The 19546-nt window shown below is 38.6% G+C and overlaps 1 protein-coding gene across 3 annotated transcripts in view; it reads right to left on the bottom strand.

The window, feature by feature from the left end:
- BMP5 (bone morphogenetic protein 5) overlaps positions 1-19546 on the bottom strand; it is a 61406-nt gene that overhangs the window by 3114 nt on the left and 38746 nt on the right. For all 3 annotated transcript variants that reach the window (XM_030236489.2, XM_009094511.4, XM_018919685.3), the window contains 3 exons: positions 12624-12821; positions 4833-4909; positions 2876-2986 (listed from right to left, as the gene is read on the bottom strand). In XM_030236489.2, the coding sequence (XP_030092349.1) occupies positions 2876-2986; positions 4833-4909; positions 12624-12821 (386 nt within the window). The remainder of the gene's footprint in view (positions 1-2875; positions 2987-4832; positions 4910-12623; positions 12822-19546) is intronic.

The raw sequence follows: 19546 nt of genomic DNA, 5'->3' as shown, positions 1-19546 counted from the left end.
AAGGTTGGATGTATTATTCTACACACGCTAAAGGCTTGGAACGTGGGGAGCCAGAGAAGAGGGAGTTGTAATAGAGAGGGCAACAGATTATTAAGGCATGGATGAAGACTTCAGCAGTAATAGATTTTGTTTGTATGTTAAGTCTTTGTAAATCTGTTAGAGCCATCTGTCTTGCAGTGATATAAACCCAGAGCCTTTGCCAGACAACAGAGAACAGTCTATCAGGAAACGATTTTTACATAACAGTTACCATGAGAAGGTCTTTTGAAATGAGCAATAATAAATCCTGAAGTAGCTGTTTTGTAACTGTTAGACACACATTTAAAAACTATTTAACAAATGAATAGCAAAGCATTGGAGAAAAAAATGATTGTGCCTGACCTGATCAGATGTTTGTCCGGCCATAAATCGTGGTCCCACCAGCCCCTGCCACCCCTGTGGAAGATCCCTGGCCCCACAATACCCCCTTGGAAGTGATGTTTGCAGCCTTTTCAAGTGCTTACCCTAAATTCAGTGCAAGCCAACCTGATAATCCACTGCCTTGCATGACCAGGAAGTCAATGCTACCCCTTTGCCTGTTCTGAGGGTGATGCAGGAGACGAGAAGAAAATTTATAGAGCTTATTAAATGTACCCTGTCTTTTATTTATATGCATCTGTATTGCCTGTTTGCCTGAGTTCAACTGCAGAGAAGCAAGAGAGGGAGAGAGCGAGGTACTGGCCTGTATTTCTCCTATTCTTGTTACAAAAGAAAATAAAAAAGAATCAGTTAAGTTTGGAGGGGTACCAAGGAACAATCACTTCCCAAACCAAAGAGCAGGCTTTTTCAGAATGGTGTAATCATTGTGGCCAGGAGGTGACTGCATTTGGATTAGGGTGGAGCATATGAATAATTGCTTCCCAAGCCATCCCCATATGCACACCTTGTGTAAATCTGAGTTTTGTATAATTTAAACCAGAAAGCATTAAACTACTGTTATCTCATCTAATTTATGTACAGCTAAAACTTAATTGGCCTCATGATTTTTTGGCTGCGCTGAATGCATGTACAGTACATGCAAAGGGAGACACGCAATTCCAAAATGGCCATAAAAAGAGCAAAAATTAAGTATCCAATTTAAAAAATAGGACAAACTACACACATTTCCTGACAATGGGAAAATAACCATTTTTTGGAAAGGGAAAACACACAGGAAAGTAGCAGTGAGCCAACTCTTATTTAACAGTCCATAATTGCAGGAGGGAACTCTAACCTGGGGATCTCAGTGATATTGGCAACTTTTCTGGACAATGCTTGTGTAATTCTAAACTATTGCTTTGCTGACCTACTTCTTTTCTGCTCAGGACTGCAGAAATGCTGTTCTTCATTGTCTTCTAAGAACATTGCTGTATTCCTGGCCAACTGGCATTTTCTGTTCCCTTTCACCTGAAGTCCTTAACACACTTCTACTTATTTTCAGCCTCTGATATTTTCCCTCCTTTTTGTAAATTTTGCTGACTGGAATTCTAGTATAGAGGAATAATTTGCTCTGGTAACTGGACTTGGAGAAGGTGAGTAAATGAAAAATTGAATGGAAAGGAAAAGTTCTCAGCATATGCTGAGTTTTTGAAAATATCCCTCTCATGTAGAAACACTTGGCAATTTTCACAAGCAGAACTCGTTTTCTATCAGAAAGAAATAAAATTTTATTTTTGTTTGTTTGCTTGGTTTGGGGGTGGTTTTTTTGGTGTGGGGTTTAAATTTGAGGGGGGTGTTTGAGCCGGTATCCCAGGTAGTAACTCCACTAATTTCTCAAGGGGAAAAGGTTTTTCAGGCACAGATTTTGATTTGAAAATAAAAGAAAAAGATCATTATCCATGGACAGAGTCATCAGCATAATCTGATAGTCAGGATACCTTACCATTATTAGTTTAAATCAAACGGAAACTTAAATCCATGTTTCTCTAATCTCAGTTGGGTGTCTTGAACGTTCCAGAAACTTACTGGGGATGACAACCCTTTCCTGTTCTCATTTCGTGCTGTGACTCCCTCTTTGTGTATTATCTCTCATTCCTCTCCTTCTTAATCATTCTGCTAATACCAGTGCTATTCAGAGCCAGTTCTTTAGCTGGCACAGGTGATAAATCAGTTTTTGACCAGACTGACCAGACTTTGGCCTCAAATGTAGTGGCATTTAGTCATAGTCTAAAGGTCATGATTTCTGTAGCTGAATGCTGCTGGGGTAGAGGAGGCTTAGCCAGCTGCCTCAACTAAGATCATCTTTTTGGCTGCTCCAGCTGAGGCGCAGGACTAACATAAGAATTAGCAGAGGCAGAAAGCTGGCTGCAAATCCCCTTTTACATGTACCAGGCAGAGCAGCAGATCCAAACACACTTATTTTTAAATTGCATTTGTAAGCCAGGCATGACTGAACACAATTTCGTACATGCAAATGCATCTGTTTGCAAAGCTTCACATTAAATTACAGTGTAAGAATCCGTGCCAACAGTTGACAACAGAGGTCCACAGAGTGGCCAAGTGTCATCATTTCTGGAAGGTATAACATGTAGATGTTAGCACTGAGCTTCAATAAGCTGCAAAAACTCTTGGAAGTCAAACCAAGGGGCCCCTTTGGTTCCTGTCTACACAATTCTCCAGTAATACAACACAGTCTTCTCATGTGCTGTTGCATTTGAAATGGAGGTGAAACCTAACACACAGGCCACTCTGAACAGTTCATCCTCTCTCCAACAAAATCATTAAAGCAGGCTTTGAAATGAGTTACGATTGACCAAGAAATAATCAAAATTCAGGAGTGGTAAACAGAAGAGTCAGACTCTGAGCAAAGACACAAACAACTGCAGCATAGGCAACTATAACACAGTCAGAGGCATACCAGAGTCTGAACAATAGCATGGTTTGTTGCATTCATGTGGGCATTAAGGGGAAAAGAGCACTCTCCATCACAGTAAAACGCAGCGTAGCCCTCCGGTGCAATAATCCAATCCTAAAACAACAACAAATAAATCCACTCATTATATTTTCTCACTCAGGGAATTTATATCAACATAAGACTTGCTCAATGACAAAATGAACTTCAGAAGGTGGCATGAAATGAATGTTTTTGTTTTTTTTAAAAAGTACTTGCTTTGTTCATGCAAAATTGAGATGAAAATTAATGAAACCAAAAAATCTGTAAAGAATACCAGCTAGTGAGGCTATAAGGGAGATTGAAGATTAAAATATCTTTGCAGAATACTTCTCCTTCCAGACTAAAAGTCTTGAGCACTTCTTGGTGCAACAAAAGTAATTAAAATGCATTCTCTTCCTTCAGCATAGTCAGTACTGTTAACTGTATTACTGGGTAAGAGCTTTGCTAAGGATTACCTGTTGGTATGTCAATGAATCATACATTTTCAGTGTTTCAAGCAACACAGCATGGGCAAAAGACCACAAGAGGGAAAATATTTTAAAATGTTAATGAAAGCTCTGTGTTTAGTTTGCTGAATTCCTCCTCTGTCAGGTAATGGAGGTGCTGCAGGAAGGGCAGAGAGAATCAAGTAGCTACTTGGGATTTGTATCTCTTTTTTTTTATATCTTATTTCACCCTGTGTTTCACTGATCAAATGTTGTAGTGTAGCTCTGGCTTTCCAGCTGAAACTCTTAATTCTTACAGAAGCCTTTGTGTTAAAAATAGATTTTCTGTTTTCTTTGACTACTGTGGCCACTATGGCCACTGATCTGAGAGTCTAGCACATCTTGGAGCATACCAGAATTTACTGTTAAAAAAAAACCAAAACAAAACAAACAAAAAAAACCCCGATATCTGAAAAAAACCCCTGTAACCAAGAGACAATGGCTCACTTGTTCAGTGGCCTGAGTTCAATACCACAAGCCCTGGACAGGGTAATTATGCTTTGCAGACTTGGGAAAACAGCCTCTGCCGACTTCTTCAGGCTGCTGTGGGGATAAATATACTACAAAGTACCAGAAAGGATAATGAGGCCATATGAGAATCTGAGCTAGATACATTAAGGTTGAGCTGTCACTAAAGAGACAGCACACTTCTGCTCCTCATAGACTTGTTCTGCTCCTGGAGCGTGGTTGCAAAATAATTCAGAGAAATGTGAAATGCACAGGCAACCATCCCTGGGTTCTTACCTATATATGCAATAGTTAGAGGTTGCTGAAGGCCTTCTTGTTCTTTCTTTATAGAGAGTTCCTTGCTTTCTGGAAAAAACCCCTAGATTGATCTCTATTAGCTTTTCCCATAATGCCCTGCCTCTGACTTCGTGACCTTTTACTGTAAGTATATTATTTTTTTGTTACTGTATGGCAAGATGAGTTTTCCTCAGAAATTATATAAAATTAGCTATGGTATCATAAAGATCACTGAGCCTGTTTTTCTTAGGGAAATAAATCCAAGATTTATTTCCCTAAGGACCCTACCCCAGTGAAATCTCTACGACCTGCAGCAAACATCACTGAACAAGGGGGATTTAAATCTGAACTAGTGAAAATTTAAAACCTTTCATTACTTGATATGGAGATTTTGGTTTCATTTAGTGCAGATTCACTTAACTCTTGAGCAGTAGTTTAGATTTATCTTTATGTGAATGAATCCATATAATAAAGTCGCTAATGTATGCAATATCTTTGAGAGAAGAGCTAAAAAAGGTAAAGGTATAGTGATAACAACATTGATAAGGATTTGTTACAAAATGCATTTAAAGAATCTGTCTCTCATCATTTTAATACCAATTTCCATAAAGAAAGCAGAGTGTAAATAATGGGAAACTTTAAAATAGATTGTCCCAGTCTGAATTGTTAGGAAAGAGCATTTATAATCTTACCTGCCATCCTAAGTCTCGGAAACTCACATAAAGTTCGTGTTTCTTACATGCTTGCTTTTGCTCGCTTGTGTTATAATCTACAGGAAGTAAATAACATCAATAAATTATTTGGAAGCATTGCTAGAATTGACAAACTTTAGCAATTTTTGAGATCCTTACCAAGCTGTACAAAGGAAAGGAAAACAGTAGTGTCATTTATATTCCTAGGGTTAGTTGTAAAGGCAATGTAAACCTGGAAATACAGAATCAGCACAGTCGGACTGATATGATTTCTGTACAATAGAAAAATAATGCATGCAGTATTAGGGGAAACAGGTTTATAAGATGTCTATTTGCTGGCCAACTGAGTAACACCTCTGCTAATATCCACACAGGTAATCAAAGCAGACAAGTGAGACCCTGATCCAAAATATCAGGGAAATCATCTCTAGGTTGGCACAGTTTTAATTGCCAGGTAAAGAACGTAGCCAAGTTCCAAAAAATGAATTAACAGCAATAAAAAGTGTCCTGAAACAAGGGAATTTCCAACAGTCTTTTAGTTAAACACATGGTGGCACATATTATACTTCTTAATTTTTACCATATATTCTGGAACTATTCACCACTTGATGATGTTTAATTGCTAACACTAATGTAGGCAAGTAGACTAACAGGTTCTTTTTAAAGGACTGAAAGCTCTCTGTCAGAGATGTGTCAGGATAGAAGGACACCAAGAACCTTCCACACAGGCTTTTCCATGACAACCTTACTCCTGGAGAAATTCTAGTACTTGTTCCTTACTGCTCCTAAGTAACAGGAAAGGAAGGGAACTGGGTCATGCCTTCACCACATTAGCCCCTAAAGTTGGTTTATACAGCTATTCATGTGGTGCCATAAGTGAGGCATGTGACAGAGCAGGGAGTGCAGACTGTCTTCTCTGTTTCCAATTCAAGAATGCTTAAGGTGACTTTTTTGAACCAAAATAACCATTCTGGGGAAAAAAATAAAGTTCACAAAAAAATTCCACAACAACAAGAAAAAGCAAACAAAAAAACCTCCACAAAACTCTAACAAAGACATGGAAAAATAAAACAAATATTTCTGTTTCAGAAAATGAATTTTTAGAATTTTTTTTAACATTATAAGATTTGAGACTGAAATGGGAAGGTCTCTGAAAAATTTCAGGATAATTAAGATTCAGAGAAAAACTCCTTTTTCCCATAAAATGAAAGGAACTTCCACAGTCTCTGAACTAATCTACGTAGTTCTTCACCACCATCCTTGCACTCTTCCAAATATATGGCCTAGAGGAATTTTTCTGCAAATTTGTCAAGTGCTTCTTGTCAGCCAACCTGACTTCTGCTACCATTGCCTCTCTGGGTTGTCTTCAGCTTCTCTGTGTCTTTCCAAAGATGTGATGGTCGCAACCAAAACCAGTATAAAATAAAGTAAAATAGTTATTTCAGGCTTGTTTTCTAGTGGTATTACCCAGAATAGGAGTTTTGCAGTAAAACCACACTGTCAAGTAATCAGCTTCCAAACTTTTTTTTAATATATTCCTGCCTTGTCACCCTTAGGAGTCTGTTGTAGCTATACAAATCAATGAATAAAGGGCAGATTGGGGATGAGGATGCTGATGAGAACTGCAGCATGATGGGGCTGCAGGAACCATGGTAGAGTAAAGGTTCTGAGGGATGCCATCAGCAACAGCATTGCAACTTGTTGCAAGTCAAGCAAATATGGCACAAATCCACTGTGGTTGTCTATGAAAATCTTGACTGAATTCAAATTCAAATAGGAAACAAAAGTAATGTGTAATTGGGATGAACCACAGAGAAATAATATAAACACGTTGCCTGGGAAAACATAAGAAAAATACAGCTTTGTTGTTCAGTAGAACAAAGGACCTAGTGACAAGGACTCAGAAGAGGTTAATGCAGCCTGAGATTTCTTGGTCTTGTGTTTTACTGGCAAGATTTACCCTCAGGACTCCCAAGTCCCTGACCCTAGTGGCTGAAGCTCTACCCACACCAAAAGAGAAAGAGTTCAGAATCAGTTAAGCAGCTTGAAGATACATGAGTCCATGTGAGCAGAAGGGATGAATTTCAGGGTGGGGAATGAACTGACCAACATTGCAAAGTCACTTCCTGCCCTTTTTGAGCATTCATACAAGAAAAGACATTTCCAATGATTCAAAATGATAAATGTCATGCCCCTCTTCAAGAAGGCCAATCAGCTTAACCTCAGTTTCTGGGAAGTCTTTGGAACAAATTCTCATGGAAACTGTCCAGGCACACAAAGAACAAAGAAGGTGTTTTGGGCAGAGTAAGCATGAATTTACTAGTTCAAACTGTGCCTAACCAACCTGACTGTTTTCTGTGATGATCTGACTAGCTTTGTGGGCTTATGAAGAGTCCTGGGTGTTGATCCCTTTGCTTTTAGGAAGGTTTTGGATATGGTCTCCCATAATATTCCTCGAGTCAAACTGGTCAAACCAATCAATAATTTTGATAGGTTAGAGTACTTTGATAGGTAAGAATAAAATGGATGGAAACTTGTCTAGGCTGCTGGGCCCAGACAGCTGGGATCAGTGGTACAGAGTCACCTGGAAGCTGGTTGCTAGGGAGGTCCCTAAACAGTCAGTGCTGGTATTAGCATCCTTTTTAGTAGCTTGAACAATAGAACAGAATGTGTTCTCTGGAAGTTCCCAGAGTATATGAGATAGAGGAGGAGTGCTCCATCATCCAAATTACCAATAAAAGGTTGGACTGAACCAGATCCAGAAGAGACTCGACAAGACATCATTCAAAATACACAGACAATTTTTTCTTTTACTGGTAACATGCTCTTTGAATAGGCTTTTTCTTTATTTTTTAAACAAGCTGTGTATCTACTTTCTCTTGAATACACATGGGCCCAAAATGGCTCCCAAAACTGTGTCAAAAGCGGTCCACAAGTCACAAATATGTCCATTTGCAATACAAGATAAGCATCAGGGATGTTAAGCTAGGCTTTCTAAGCTATGATTCCTCAAATCCTCATAGTTTTTAAAGACTTTGTTCTTTCCTGTGGAATTTTTCTAGCCCTTAAATGATAGTCATTAAAGGATCTGCCCATATAGCTGGTTATGTATTGCCATCTCAGATACTCTCAGTTGTCCCAGAGCATGAAGGGTCAAAATATACCCCCACATCCCAAAGGATCTCTATTTCTTTTTGGACTAGCAACTGGAAGCAAGGCAGAATGCCCTAAGACATCACAATTTTTCAAAAATCCATATGCCTTTAATACAACCAAAATCTCTGAGTCATACCCTGTGCTGAGTTGTATGTAATAATCCAATGGGTTTTGCACACACTCTAGAAGTATAGTGAAGCTAGTCAAACTTAAATGAACTTTAAAAAAATGGAGCTGTGTTCACTGATCACTCTTCACACAGTTCTATATATTCATTTTCACTAACATCAGTGCTCATAGGAGGTGAATATTGAGCTTTTCTGTCCTAGCTATTAGAGGGAATTTAAAAATCATACATATAGAATACAAGTCACTTTGCAAAAAAACTCTGACTGAAAAATGTGGAAAATATGCACATGAGAAAGCCAGGAAAGTCACAATATGTTTTTTAATAGCACACAAGCAGACAAACAAAGGAGAGCTGAAGATTGTGGTTTTGACAGCTTTCCCTCAGTGACATTTTCATATTCAAGAACATGTTCAGAGGTTTTAGGGCCAGGATGTAGCATAACATCCTACAGTTAAAGGAGAAAATCTGAATAATACATATATAAGTAATTGCACAGACATCATTGATGTTGTGATACTCTGAGCCATTTTAATATAGGTTCAAATCATGTGTGGTCACATCATTTGAAGAACACCTGATAAAATGGCCAGCATGTACAGACTGTTAGCCATCCAACCCATTCACCTACAAAGAAAGTGAGATTCAGGAAAGTCTGAATTCTTCCCTGAGTCCCACCTTTCATGTAGGACAAATGTTGTGTGTAATATAACATTTGATGTAAGTATCAAATGTGACATCTATAATAAGATCTGGTGCTAAGGATTCAATTTCACACACTGTAGCTTCAAAGCCCATATGCTTATTCTGTCAAGAATCAAAACCACAGGCTATTGTGATTGAGAAAACATTGTTCCTCAGTGGAATCTAAACCCCTACATAGCAGAAAAAGCTGTGGAAGGAGGTCAATAACATATATGTATAAGAAATTTAATGAGATTTTTTTTTCCAGGGGAAATAAAGACATAAAAACATGCTTATACATACTATTGCAAAATACTTTATTTTGAATCCATTTGTGTAACACCAATCAATAGCATACACAAAATTCAATCTTAAATATTGTTTCTTGGTTTTATCTCCATATGAACAAAAATTATGTAGCTTTGTTGTTAGTTTCCATTCAGTATTTAAATGTGGCTATTCCCTAGTGCCCAGTTACACAGTAAGTCTTTTTAGACAAAACTAAAAAATTAAAATGTAGCCAGGTTTTTTTTGGGGGGGAGAGTTATGTGATGTACTTTGTAAACAACCTGCCTGGTTTTGGTTTGGTTTGGGCATTTTAATTTTTTGTTCTTCTATCTATAGTTGAGAAAAATAAAACTGGGTAAATAAAAGAGTTTAATCCTCTGCTCATAGCAGGCAGGTAGAGCCTGAATGCTAAGCTTAGTTCTGTCTGTCTTTACAATGCATTGACATCATCTCCTCTTGAAGTTCTTAGCAACACAGGGATGGTGACCCCAAGTCTGCCACCAATTTACCAGGTGTTATAATAGTGAATATATAATATTTTCTTCTCTTATATTGAGATTGTGTATATTAGAGAATCACAGAATGTTAAAGATCATCTACTTCCAACTCCCCTACCAGGGGCAGGGACCCCCCCTTATTTCCACCAGACCAGGTCTCTTCCAACCTAAACCATTCTATGATTTAGTGAAACTTCATGAATAATTAAAAAAATGTCCTTTGGAAGTGAAGAGCTGGGTTGTGTGCTGGAGCTTTCCTTTTCATTAAGCTGAGAACACAGTAAAGCTAATTGATGAAATCTAATAAGTTAAAAAGGGAAAAAGAGGACTGCAAAATACAAAATGCAAGAGGCAAAAGAAGGATGAAAAAAGGCAAGAGCAAGGGGAAACAGGAGAAAAGAAAAAATAACAAGGGGGGTAAAAGGAAGAGAAAATGAAGAAGAAAGAAGCAAGGAGGAAGTGAAGACATGATTGTGGTAAAGTTGAGACTGATGAATAGACAGAGAGATATTAGAAGTCTGTCATACATGAATGACAACATACCTATCTGGGCCTGTCTACATAACCTCTGGCTATGTAAGTGAGCATTTTCCACTGTCAGTGTCTGTCTTTCTTGCTGTAGATACAAGATCATGGAAGAAACTTAGAAACAAAAGACCTACATCACACGATTATCTTTGCCGGTCTCTGTGTCAAGTGTCTTGCTTCAAGGAATGAATGAGGATTGAATATGGTCTATTGACTATCTTCCATGAGAAAGATGATGGGCAAAATTCTTTGGTTTTTTTTCCCCAAAACTTTTGTGTTTAAATATGAACAGGTGAATTTTACTTTTGAAGTTCTTCTCATTACTGAAGCTGTAGAGAACTTGGACAATTAGCCTTCACCACATACCTAAAGGGATGCAGTATATCCCCCAGATCCTGGGGCTGGAAAAAAGAAAAAGATCACAGCTTTTCTCTGATAGCAGGCTCTCCATATAGAGTAACTATATTCTGAAAAGAGTCAAGAGATCAGAGAAATAAGAAAATGTTCTCTTCTCTATGTCTTTTTTGCACACTGGTGACATCTGGATAGAATCCCTACATTTCCTTTGCAGCCTTCAGAATGCTCATCCACAGTATTTCATGAGTATATTTGCAGTAGTTGGTAAAAGAATTCTGGATCACCCATGGTGGGAAAATTCCAGTGAGCAATCATTAATGACACCCAAACAAGTTTGTTGATTTATGACATGGGGATTGTTGAGGCAAACTGCAAGGCAAGAGCAGGGAGTGTGGTTTGCCGCAGTGCAGGAGCTACACCTTCAAGCAGTTTTGCTACAGATGTTGCTATGTGAAGCTGTGGTCACTTATGTACCTTCAGCTTTGCCATCTTTTCCAGCCTGCCCATATCTTAATGCCACCCTCTCTAGGCAATACCTCTGATTTTGATGCAATTGTCTGTGCAATTGCTTCTTAACCTGATCTTCTTTTACCAGTATGGTTTTCTTGAACTGCAATCTCTTCTGAAAGAGATCTGCCATGGATTAACATATGCAGTGGCGTACTCTATGCTTATGTAGACCTTAAAAAGATTAGGAGAACATTTGTTTTATAATGCACATTTCACTAGAGAAGCTCTGATTTTTCTTGTTTTACAACAGGTCTGGGGCACAACTGGATGCAGAAACAAGGTTGAAAAGTATTTTGAGACTTACAGACAGCTCTCCCTGAGGTAATTCTTATGTCAATGCAATGTGATAAGGTTGTGTTTTTCCCAGGTTAAAGCAGCAAGGACCTTGTGTTTGGCTTCCCTGGTATAATCAACAAGGCTTAAGAAATCTGTTCAGTTCTCACTTTTTCATGCACTACATACATAGGATTCAATCTTAAAGTGTGATTGTGAAAGTGTGATACCTATATATTTAGGTATCTTGCATGTACCATGTACTTAGGTGATTATCCCTTCATCCAAAATAATGTGATTCTCAAAATTAGAAGACTTTCCTGAGAATATGAAAAATTATTTAAATAATTTCTTTGATTTCTTTGGCAACTCAGCAGTAATTTTTGGTTGTTATGGTAAAATTTTCCTCCTGCAAAAGATCTGGGAAAGGCTTTTTCATTGCATTAGAGTAGTCTTAGACTGCCTCTGTCAAGGTTCTGAGACAGATATAAGTAATGCATATTGCTTATAACACTTCTCCTCAAATAGGTGAGCCCCACCCCAAGGCTAAATTCCTTCCACAAAATATTGATTTGTTTACTTTTAGACTTCCATGGGATTTAAGAACAGCACTTATATTGAGGTTTTGATATGCTGTTATTAAATCTGCCATGCTTCTAGAAAGCAACGTTTTCACACCCTTTCCCCAAAAGGTAGAAATGTTTGTTCAGAAGTGAGTATATTTAGAAAGTGACTTTGTGCCTTCAGCTGAAAGGATTGTTTCAGGAAAAACTGGAGCAAAATTTATTCCAGGCTCTAAAGCGATTAAGAACATTTTTATGTGAATTATTGTCCATACCTTTCAGATAAGGAACCAAATTCACTCCACAGAAGGATATATCTTATATTTATATCATTACTTGTCAGCTGGTTTAATTCCTAAACAGTTTACGATTTTGCAGAGTGGTTAAGCTTCCTCATTTCCAGTATTGAGATTTTTGTGTTACATCTTGCCTTCTTCAGCTGAGAGGCAGTTTTGGTGAGGCTTCCTAGACAAGTAGTAGGGGTGCAATCCTTGTCCTCTCTTGTTACTTATGCATAGCAAAGATATCATCCAGTTGCATACTGTGTAGGCTTTGTTTCAAGCTCAGACACAGACTTTCTTAAACTGCTTGGTCATTTCACCCTCCTGGGGCCCATGATAAGTGTAATTGATCTGACTTACAGAAAGTAGATCACACCCAGGGCCAACATGAGGAAAGAGGAGTCAGAACACTGTTTCTGGCAGTTCAGCCAGTAAGCAGCACCTTTTTGAGCTGTTGTGACTGCATTTCATTTGAGCAGGTGCCCATACCTCCTATAAAAAGACTGCAAATCATAGCTCCACCTTACCTCCAACGCTTGGCATCCTAGAGGACTCCTGTTGACTACTGGATTTGTTGCGGTTCTGATTTTTCCTTTTATTGTTGGCTGCTCGGACAGAACGGAAGAGCACTTCGCTTGCCTTGAAGAATGCAACCATGAATGGTTGCTTTGACTGAGGCCCATGTCTTCCAACCAGGCCAGCAGATTTAACATTGATACTTCGACCTAAAAGCAATGGAAATTGGAAGTTAAAAGGTGAAGTTTTGTCCCTCCCAAGGCAGTAGCAGGAGCTCAACTGCTGACTGAATCATAGCAAGGAATTTGCTGCAATCCTGAATTTACATGATTAAGAGTCTATCCACATTTTGTTGAACAGAACTTAAAAAGACAAAAAAGCTAAACAATTTGCAAAAGTTTCAACAGCTTTAAAGATAGAATTTTTATTTAATAAAATTGCAGTCTCTGTGTGTTATATATCTTATTCATTACAGTTTTAATTCAGTCTCATGCATACATCTATAGAAGTGAAAAATAAACGAGTCCCATTAAAGTCTGTTTTCTATAGAAAGGATAACGTAATGAGGTCTCCTAATTTTGCATTGTTTCAGTAGGACGTGGAAGTTTAAATCCCCCAAGCAAACCAGTAGCAAATAGAAGCATAGCTAATAAATGCAATTCTGCTTTAAAAATAAATATTGTGCAGTGTTACTCAAACTGATGTTCATTCACCAGTAAAGGTAGGAAGCCATTCAGTTGTCCAAGAGAAGAGAGTTTGAAATATGTGTATTATTGACTCTGGTTCTGTTCCCAGGGGATGTGCATATTTCTTTAAAATATTTGTTCAGTCAGGAGTGTGTGGTAACCTCACTATATTATGTGGTCTAAGCCTCACTGAAAGAAAGGAAAGCAAAACAAGTCACTGAAACTGCATCAGTGACATTTTAGCAAATAAACCCTCACTCTTAACAGAATTTATTTTGGCAGCATAAACACTTTTGTGCGTACGTGTATTATGCAGAGCCCTTCAGCTGTCAGAAAATGAGACAGTGTCATGTGAAGCTGTGCAGCTGTGCAGGGTGGGGACACAGAGGTCCTTTAAACCCAGGGAGGGTCCGGGCACTGGCACCGCGCGCTGGGCGGCACCGGGGCGCCTCGGCATTCTTCTAAAACCGCTGGAAAATTTGGTACGTGGGCAGCAAAGGAGCATCTGCCTCACAAATGTATAATGCTGTTAACTCAATCACCCTGGAAAAGAACTTGAAAACAAGCATAGGAGTAAACATTATAGAAATAAGCATATAGGCTTCCTTTTCAAACACAAACTCACAGTGGCTGCACGCCAGAGTCTATATTTCTTAAAAAAACTCTATCACTGGCGTAAATGAAAGAGGCAGTTTGATTTGTGGTTAAAGTAGTTTCCATTCTACTTCCACTGTAACAAATGTATTAATTCAGCTCAGACTTCCTCCTTCTGGCAGCCCTTTTGCAGTAAAAAGAGAAATTAGAAGTTCCAGCCAAATACCATACCTTGAACTGACCCACTTCAATACATAAACACTTTTACAACATGTTTATTCAGGTGTAGCACTTTAAATTGGTTTAAGATGTTTCCAGTGACAGAGAGCCCGGCAAAGGCAAGAGAAGAACTGAGAAAGTTAGCAGTTATGGAGCAGAGTAATTGGCAACATATTCTGAACAATTTTGATAATTACTTTTTTGACTGCAATGGAAAAATATATTTGTTGAAGCTTCTGATTTCATTTTAAATGCTTTTTTAGTCTTGTGTTTCTTTAATTCTTTTTTTCATGTGTTTGAGTTACTATTAAATAATTCAGAAACATTTATTTCTATATGTTCCAATCTTCTGTTGCAAGTCAGATATGAAAAACTGTACATGCTATTCTCTATTCATAACAACATGGACAAGCTAGCTTCTCACCACAAAGTTCCACATTTCCCTTCATTTCTAGAGGGAATATTTTTACTATTTTTCTTTACTTTTCATTCCAATGACTTTCAGAATTTTAATTTTATCTGTAAAATATTAATGCTTTACTGGTGGACATATGGAGAATACTATTAGATTTATATATTGAGAACTGTAAAGGTGTGTGAAGCTTTTCTGAATTTAAATTTAGGTTCCCTGAATTTACAATGGTGGATATTGTGTGCGAAGCAAAATATCCTTCAAACCAATGTGAACTCCCTTTAAAATAACTTTTAATATTATTAAGTTTCCTCTGGGTTTCCTTTAGACTTCAGCAATGAGATGGCTATTAAGATTCCACAAGTTAAGGCTTACTTGGTTATCCAGGGTATAGAGATATACTATAAAAAATTAATCCTGTTACCCACAGCCTTTTTACACAGAGAAACAGCTTATGAGACTATATTCCTTTATGTGCTTGATCTTCTAAGCAGCCAGCATAAGATTTTAGGACTCATTTGTTCAATTCAGGAATGGTATATGCTCTGGATATGCTTCTTGTGCAGAGGAAAACTTTTATTGACTTCTGTGGGTACATTGTTAAACTTTTCTCTCTCAGTTTATCATATACCTTAGCTTAACTGCAACTTTCAGAAGATGAAGCAATCAAAATATACACTGCCCTTGAGACGCTATATTTCTTCTGAGGAGGATCTCTGAATTGTTTGGTTTGGAAATTCAGACTACATATGTTGTCTCCATTTTAGGTTGCTTCTTTTCAAAAGAAATTTTTCATTTACAGAACTTCTATTATCCTTTATTAAAAAAAAAAAGGGAAGAAAAAAGGAAAAAATGTGTATGTGGGGGATATTTGCCTCCAGTCTAAAAAGCATTGCCCCTTCTTGAACAGGAGGTATTTCAAAGCATTCTGCCTCTGAAAAGCATCAAGCTTTCTGCCACAGCTCCATTGTGTGTGCTATGGTCTTGTTAGGTAGCCCTTATTTTAGTTTGTAGTGTCAAATTCAGCATACATTAAAAAACAAAATTTGCTCTCTCCTGAATTTCCCCTTGCAGCATTCATTTTTGTAAGTGTTTTTAATCTATCGTTTCTTGTAAACATTTTGAAAACTCTTGGCTTCAATGGCAACTGGAAATCCAGGTCTCTGGGGCATGCAGTTGTTCCATACTGTGGCATTAAAGCAATACTTTCTAAAGTCAGCTGAATGACTCAGGCTGACCTGCTTAACTACCCTCAGAGCTTCAGCCAGATGAAACTTGTAAAACCAAAACAGCGAGGTTTGTCTTTCTGCCTCTCTTGAGCATCTAGGAACAATGTTGTCAAGCATTCTGAAAAATGGGCTCCATTCTGTTCTTCCATCAAGTCTTTAATTCTGAGGATTTCAAAGATTTTTTTTCAGATTTCAGAAGAAAAGTAGAAAGTGCAAGTAACCAGCAGTCTGCTAGTGCCTGCTCCACTGAACTTAGCCACTGCAATTGTCCCTGCATCTAGGAAAAACCCCAAAAACAAAATAGATGGATTTACTCTGTGTAGTGATAGTCCAGAGCCATTGTATTCTTCACATTCTGGCATGCACTTCTCAATACTGCTCTGACAATTAATTATCTCCTCTACATACTGGCAGGTATATTTGGAGACTAAAACTTATTTAAAGCATTATGTTTCAAATGTGCTGAACTCCTTAGTCCTTATTCATGGGATTCTGAGTCTTTGGCAAGATGCATTTGTTTGACTTGGCATTTAAACTTCTTTTTGGCTTTTATACTATTTGATAGTAAGGTGCCCTTAGCAGTTTGCATAAAAGCTTGCATGGAAGTTTGGGTTTGACTGACTGAACTGAATGAATATTATTTGCCTTTTCACATTCTCTCCCCTAATAATAAAGGAATCGCTGCTGCAAAAATACCTGTGAAGTTCAGCTTACAAAAAGGTCCTATCTCAACAATCCTGACAATTTTGTGGGTTTTGTTTTTTCACCCACAAAATAGGAATTGCACTTGGGTTGACAACAGCTGAGCTATTTGCTGTGTCCCTCTGTCTGCTTCAGTTCTGTCACATGCAGCCATATCATACAGTCCTTTGCTTGAACCGATCAAGTTCCATCTTAAAAGTTCATTTCCCCTCCAGCTGCTCCAAATGGAAATGCAAGAGCCCTTCAAGCTTTCAATAATAATCTGTCTTGCAGTCTTGACCTGGAGACATATCCTTGTTTTTTATAACATTCGGAAAGCTGACTTTTTCCGAGACTGCCAGTGTGGATGCTCATGACAGTAAGATCTGTGCCTTGGCTTTATCTCCTCAGACAGTATATATATTTTAAGTAAAATATTGATCAGATGTTTATTTTGCAAGAGCTTTCAGTCATTATGCATCCTAGCCAGATTTACACTGGCAACACAGCACAATGACTAATTCCAAATTTCATTATTTTGTCCTGAGTCATCAGCCTGCACCAAACCACTCATTTTGTTATGAAAAACAAGAACTTATTTACTTTCAAAAGTGTGCAAGAAGTCACAAAACACATTTTATCGATTAACCGCTACTGCTAGGTCACAGTAGTTATTTTGGTGATTTGTACTTAGAAATGAAAAATTTAGCAATTCTGAGAATACATTTCAGTGCAGTTTGCTGAAAAAAAATTAAAGTTCCAATGCCACACCTAGGATTTCCTTCTTTTGGGCAGTGACATCTGAACTGAGGAAAGGCCTTTTAAAGAAAGATCCTGAGCATCCAAGGTCCAATAACATTTAATATTTGAGCAAAAACTGCCCATAGGCTCTGACTGTAAAGGCTGACACAGTAATTTTCAAAACTATAGAGAAACTTTCATGGCTGTTCATGCCTGAACAGCACTCTTGAGAGCAATGGGACTTGAAACAAAAGAATTGAGCTGGAGCTTGGCTACCTAAGCTTATTTTAAAAAAAGACAAGAGAAAAGCTAATAAGACCAATGTGATGGTCTATATATAACACATCCTCAACACTCCAACTCTGAAGTATTTTTTACTGTCTCTGTTGTATTATCTACATAAACTGTTGCTCAGACTTTTCCTTTGGTGGACACATTTATCTATAACAACATAAAATATGCTTTTGACACATGCTTTATGTGTTTTATTAACTCTTCTTCTCCCTTGAGGCTTTAAGGAATTCTGACAAATGGGTGGTCTTGGATGCTCTGCTCTGCCTTTCCTAGGCTTCACAGCTTTAGTCAAGACTAGATTCATCTTTTGTTTGTCAAATCTTACGTTTAGTTGTTTTTACTCAGTTCATTCAAAGGAATTTTGGGTATCTTTTTGTGTTAATTTTTGTATTCATAAAGCTCTTGAAGAAAGCACTTGGGAACACATAAGGAACTCTGATATGCTGTATAATGTGGCAGTACCATATATGCTTACACAAAGAAAATCAGTTGCAATTATACACAAAAATGCTCTGTAAGTACTTGATTTATCCTTCCAAGTTAATGCACTTAAACTGTGAGTGGCTTGTGGGAATCCTGGGGCTTTTCTGCACCATTAAAAAATGTGTTCAGGAAGACAATAAAACAAGGAGAGATTAGATTAATTGGTCATCCACTAAAGAATAAAATGGATAAAAACCTTCTGAATGGAATGGAACACAAATGTCATTATCTCTAAACTAATGGTGTTGAGAAGCAGCTGTATCCTTCATCTGTCTGGGGAGCAGGGTGTGGGGTGATTTGCACAGCTGCACAGCCAGGACCAGTGTGCGCCAGTGGTGGTAGGAGAAGGGGTGGGAGCCCGTTTCTCTCCCCTCCTTGGCCCTTCTGCTCGAAGTGAGTGTGCCCTTACTAAGGAAGGCTGTGCTCACTTGCTGCGAGCCGACACAGCGCGGACCGCGTTTGCACCCCGCTGGAAACTGTGGCTCCACCTATCTGAGCAAATTAAAGACTGCTGGAACTGGATCATCCGCTCTGCTCCTGGTGCACTTACATCCTGTGCCAGCTCCACCACAGTGAACACAACCCCAAGGCAGCACTGAGACCTTCCTCATGGGGACAGCTGTCATGGGATCACCCTGTTTTGGAGACAGAGAGACTCATCCCCCCAGCTTGTTTCACACCACTGTGTTGCCGAACCCGTTTAATTTAAAACTAGTGCAATTTTGGCCAAAGTCAGCTCTGAACCAGAAATGAATGTAGCTGTACTTAGGCAGTGCTTGAGCCCAAGCTAATAAAACCTGCTGAGGGGCAGGATGTATTAGCTTGGGTTCAGTGCTGTGCTAACATGGCTATATGGCTTCCAGATGGCCCAGAACTTAGTCAGAGCTATTGCCTGCCAAAGTCCATATGTATATCAATAAAAATACATATTTCCTAAGTTACCCCATTATAGGGACAGTAATGGAGGTGACATTGCTCCTCATACTTTGCCTTGTAAATACCAGATCCATCAAGAGGTTTAAAGGTAACAACCCAGCAGCATCCTGCAGAGTACTTGATAGCTACCATGGTCATGCAAGCGAGATGCCAAGGTGGTCTAGGGCCAGCTGTGGGATAAATTCACAACATTTAGTGTGGTAAGGGTGAGGCCAAAACAACATCAAATATACAGCCAAGTACATGAAGAGGCTGGAGCGCTGCCGCAGGTTATCATGGCTTGAAAGCAAACCAGCCACTCCATGCCACACCGAGAAAGCTGCCTTTCTGAAGGCTTAGCCTTGGAAGATCCAGGCTAAAAAGAAGAGAGGGTAAAAAAGAGAGACTGTTTTTTAGCTTCATTCTCAACAACTCTGGAGGAGAACTTCACCAATCCTTCATGCAGAATGTGGGGTTAAGAACCTAACCTTCCAGTCAGAGCATACCCAAATTCATGCTGGAGGGGAAATTAGCCTTCCACAGGCTTCAGTTGGATTGAGTAACCTATTTTTTTCAAGTTTGCTTTTGCTCTGGGGAAAAAAATACTTGAAGGGAGAGTCAGAGTCAGGGAGCTGAGGGTTCCTGCTGCCTGCCCGCCCTCAAAAAGCAAGAAAGCCCAA

Source organism: Serinus canaria, chromosome 3 (genome assembly GCF_022539315.1).
Source record: "Serinus canaria isolate serCan28SL12 chromosome 3, serCan2020, whole genome shotgun sequence".
Classification (NCBI taxonomy): domain Eukaryota; kingdom Metazoa; phylum Chordata; class Aves; order Passeriformes; family Fringillidae; genus Serinus; species Serinus canaria.
The sequence above is the reverse complement of the archived record's forward strand: the minus strand, read 5'-3'. Positions and strand labels throughout refer to the sequence as shown.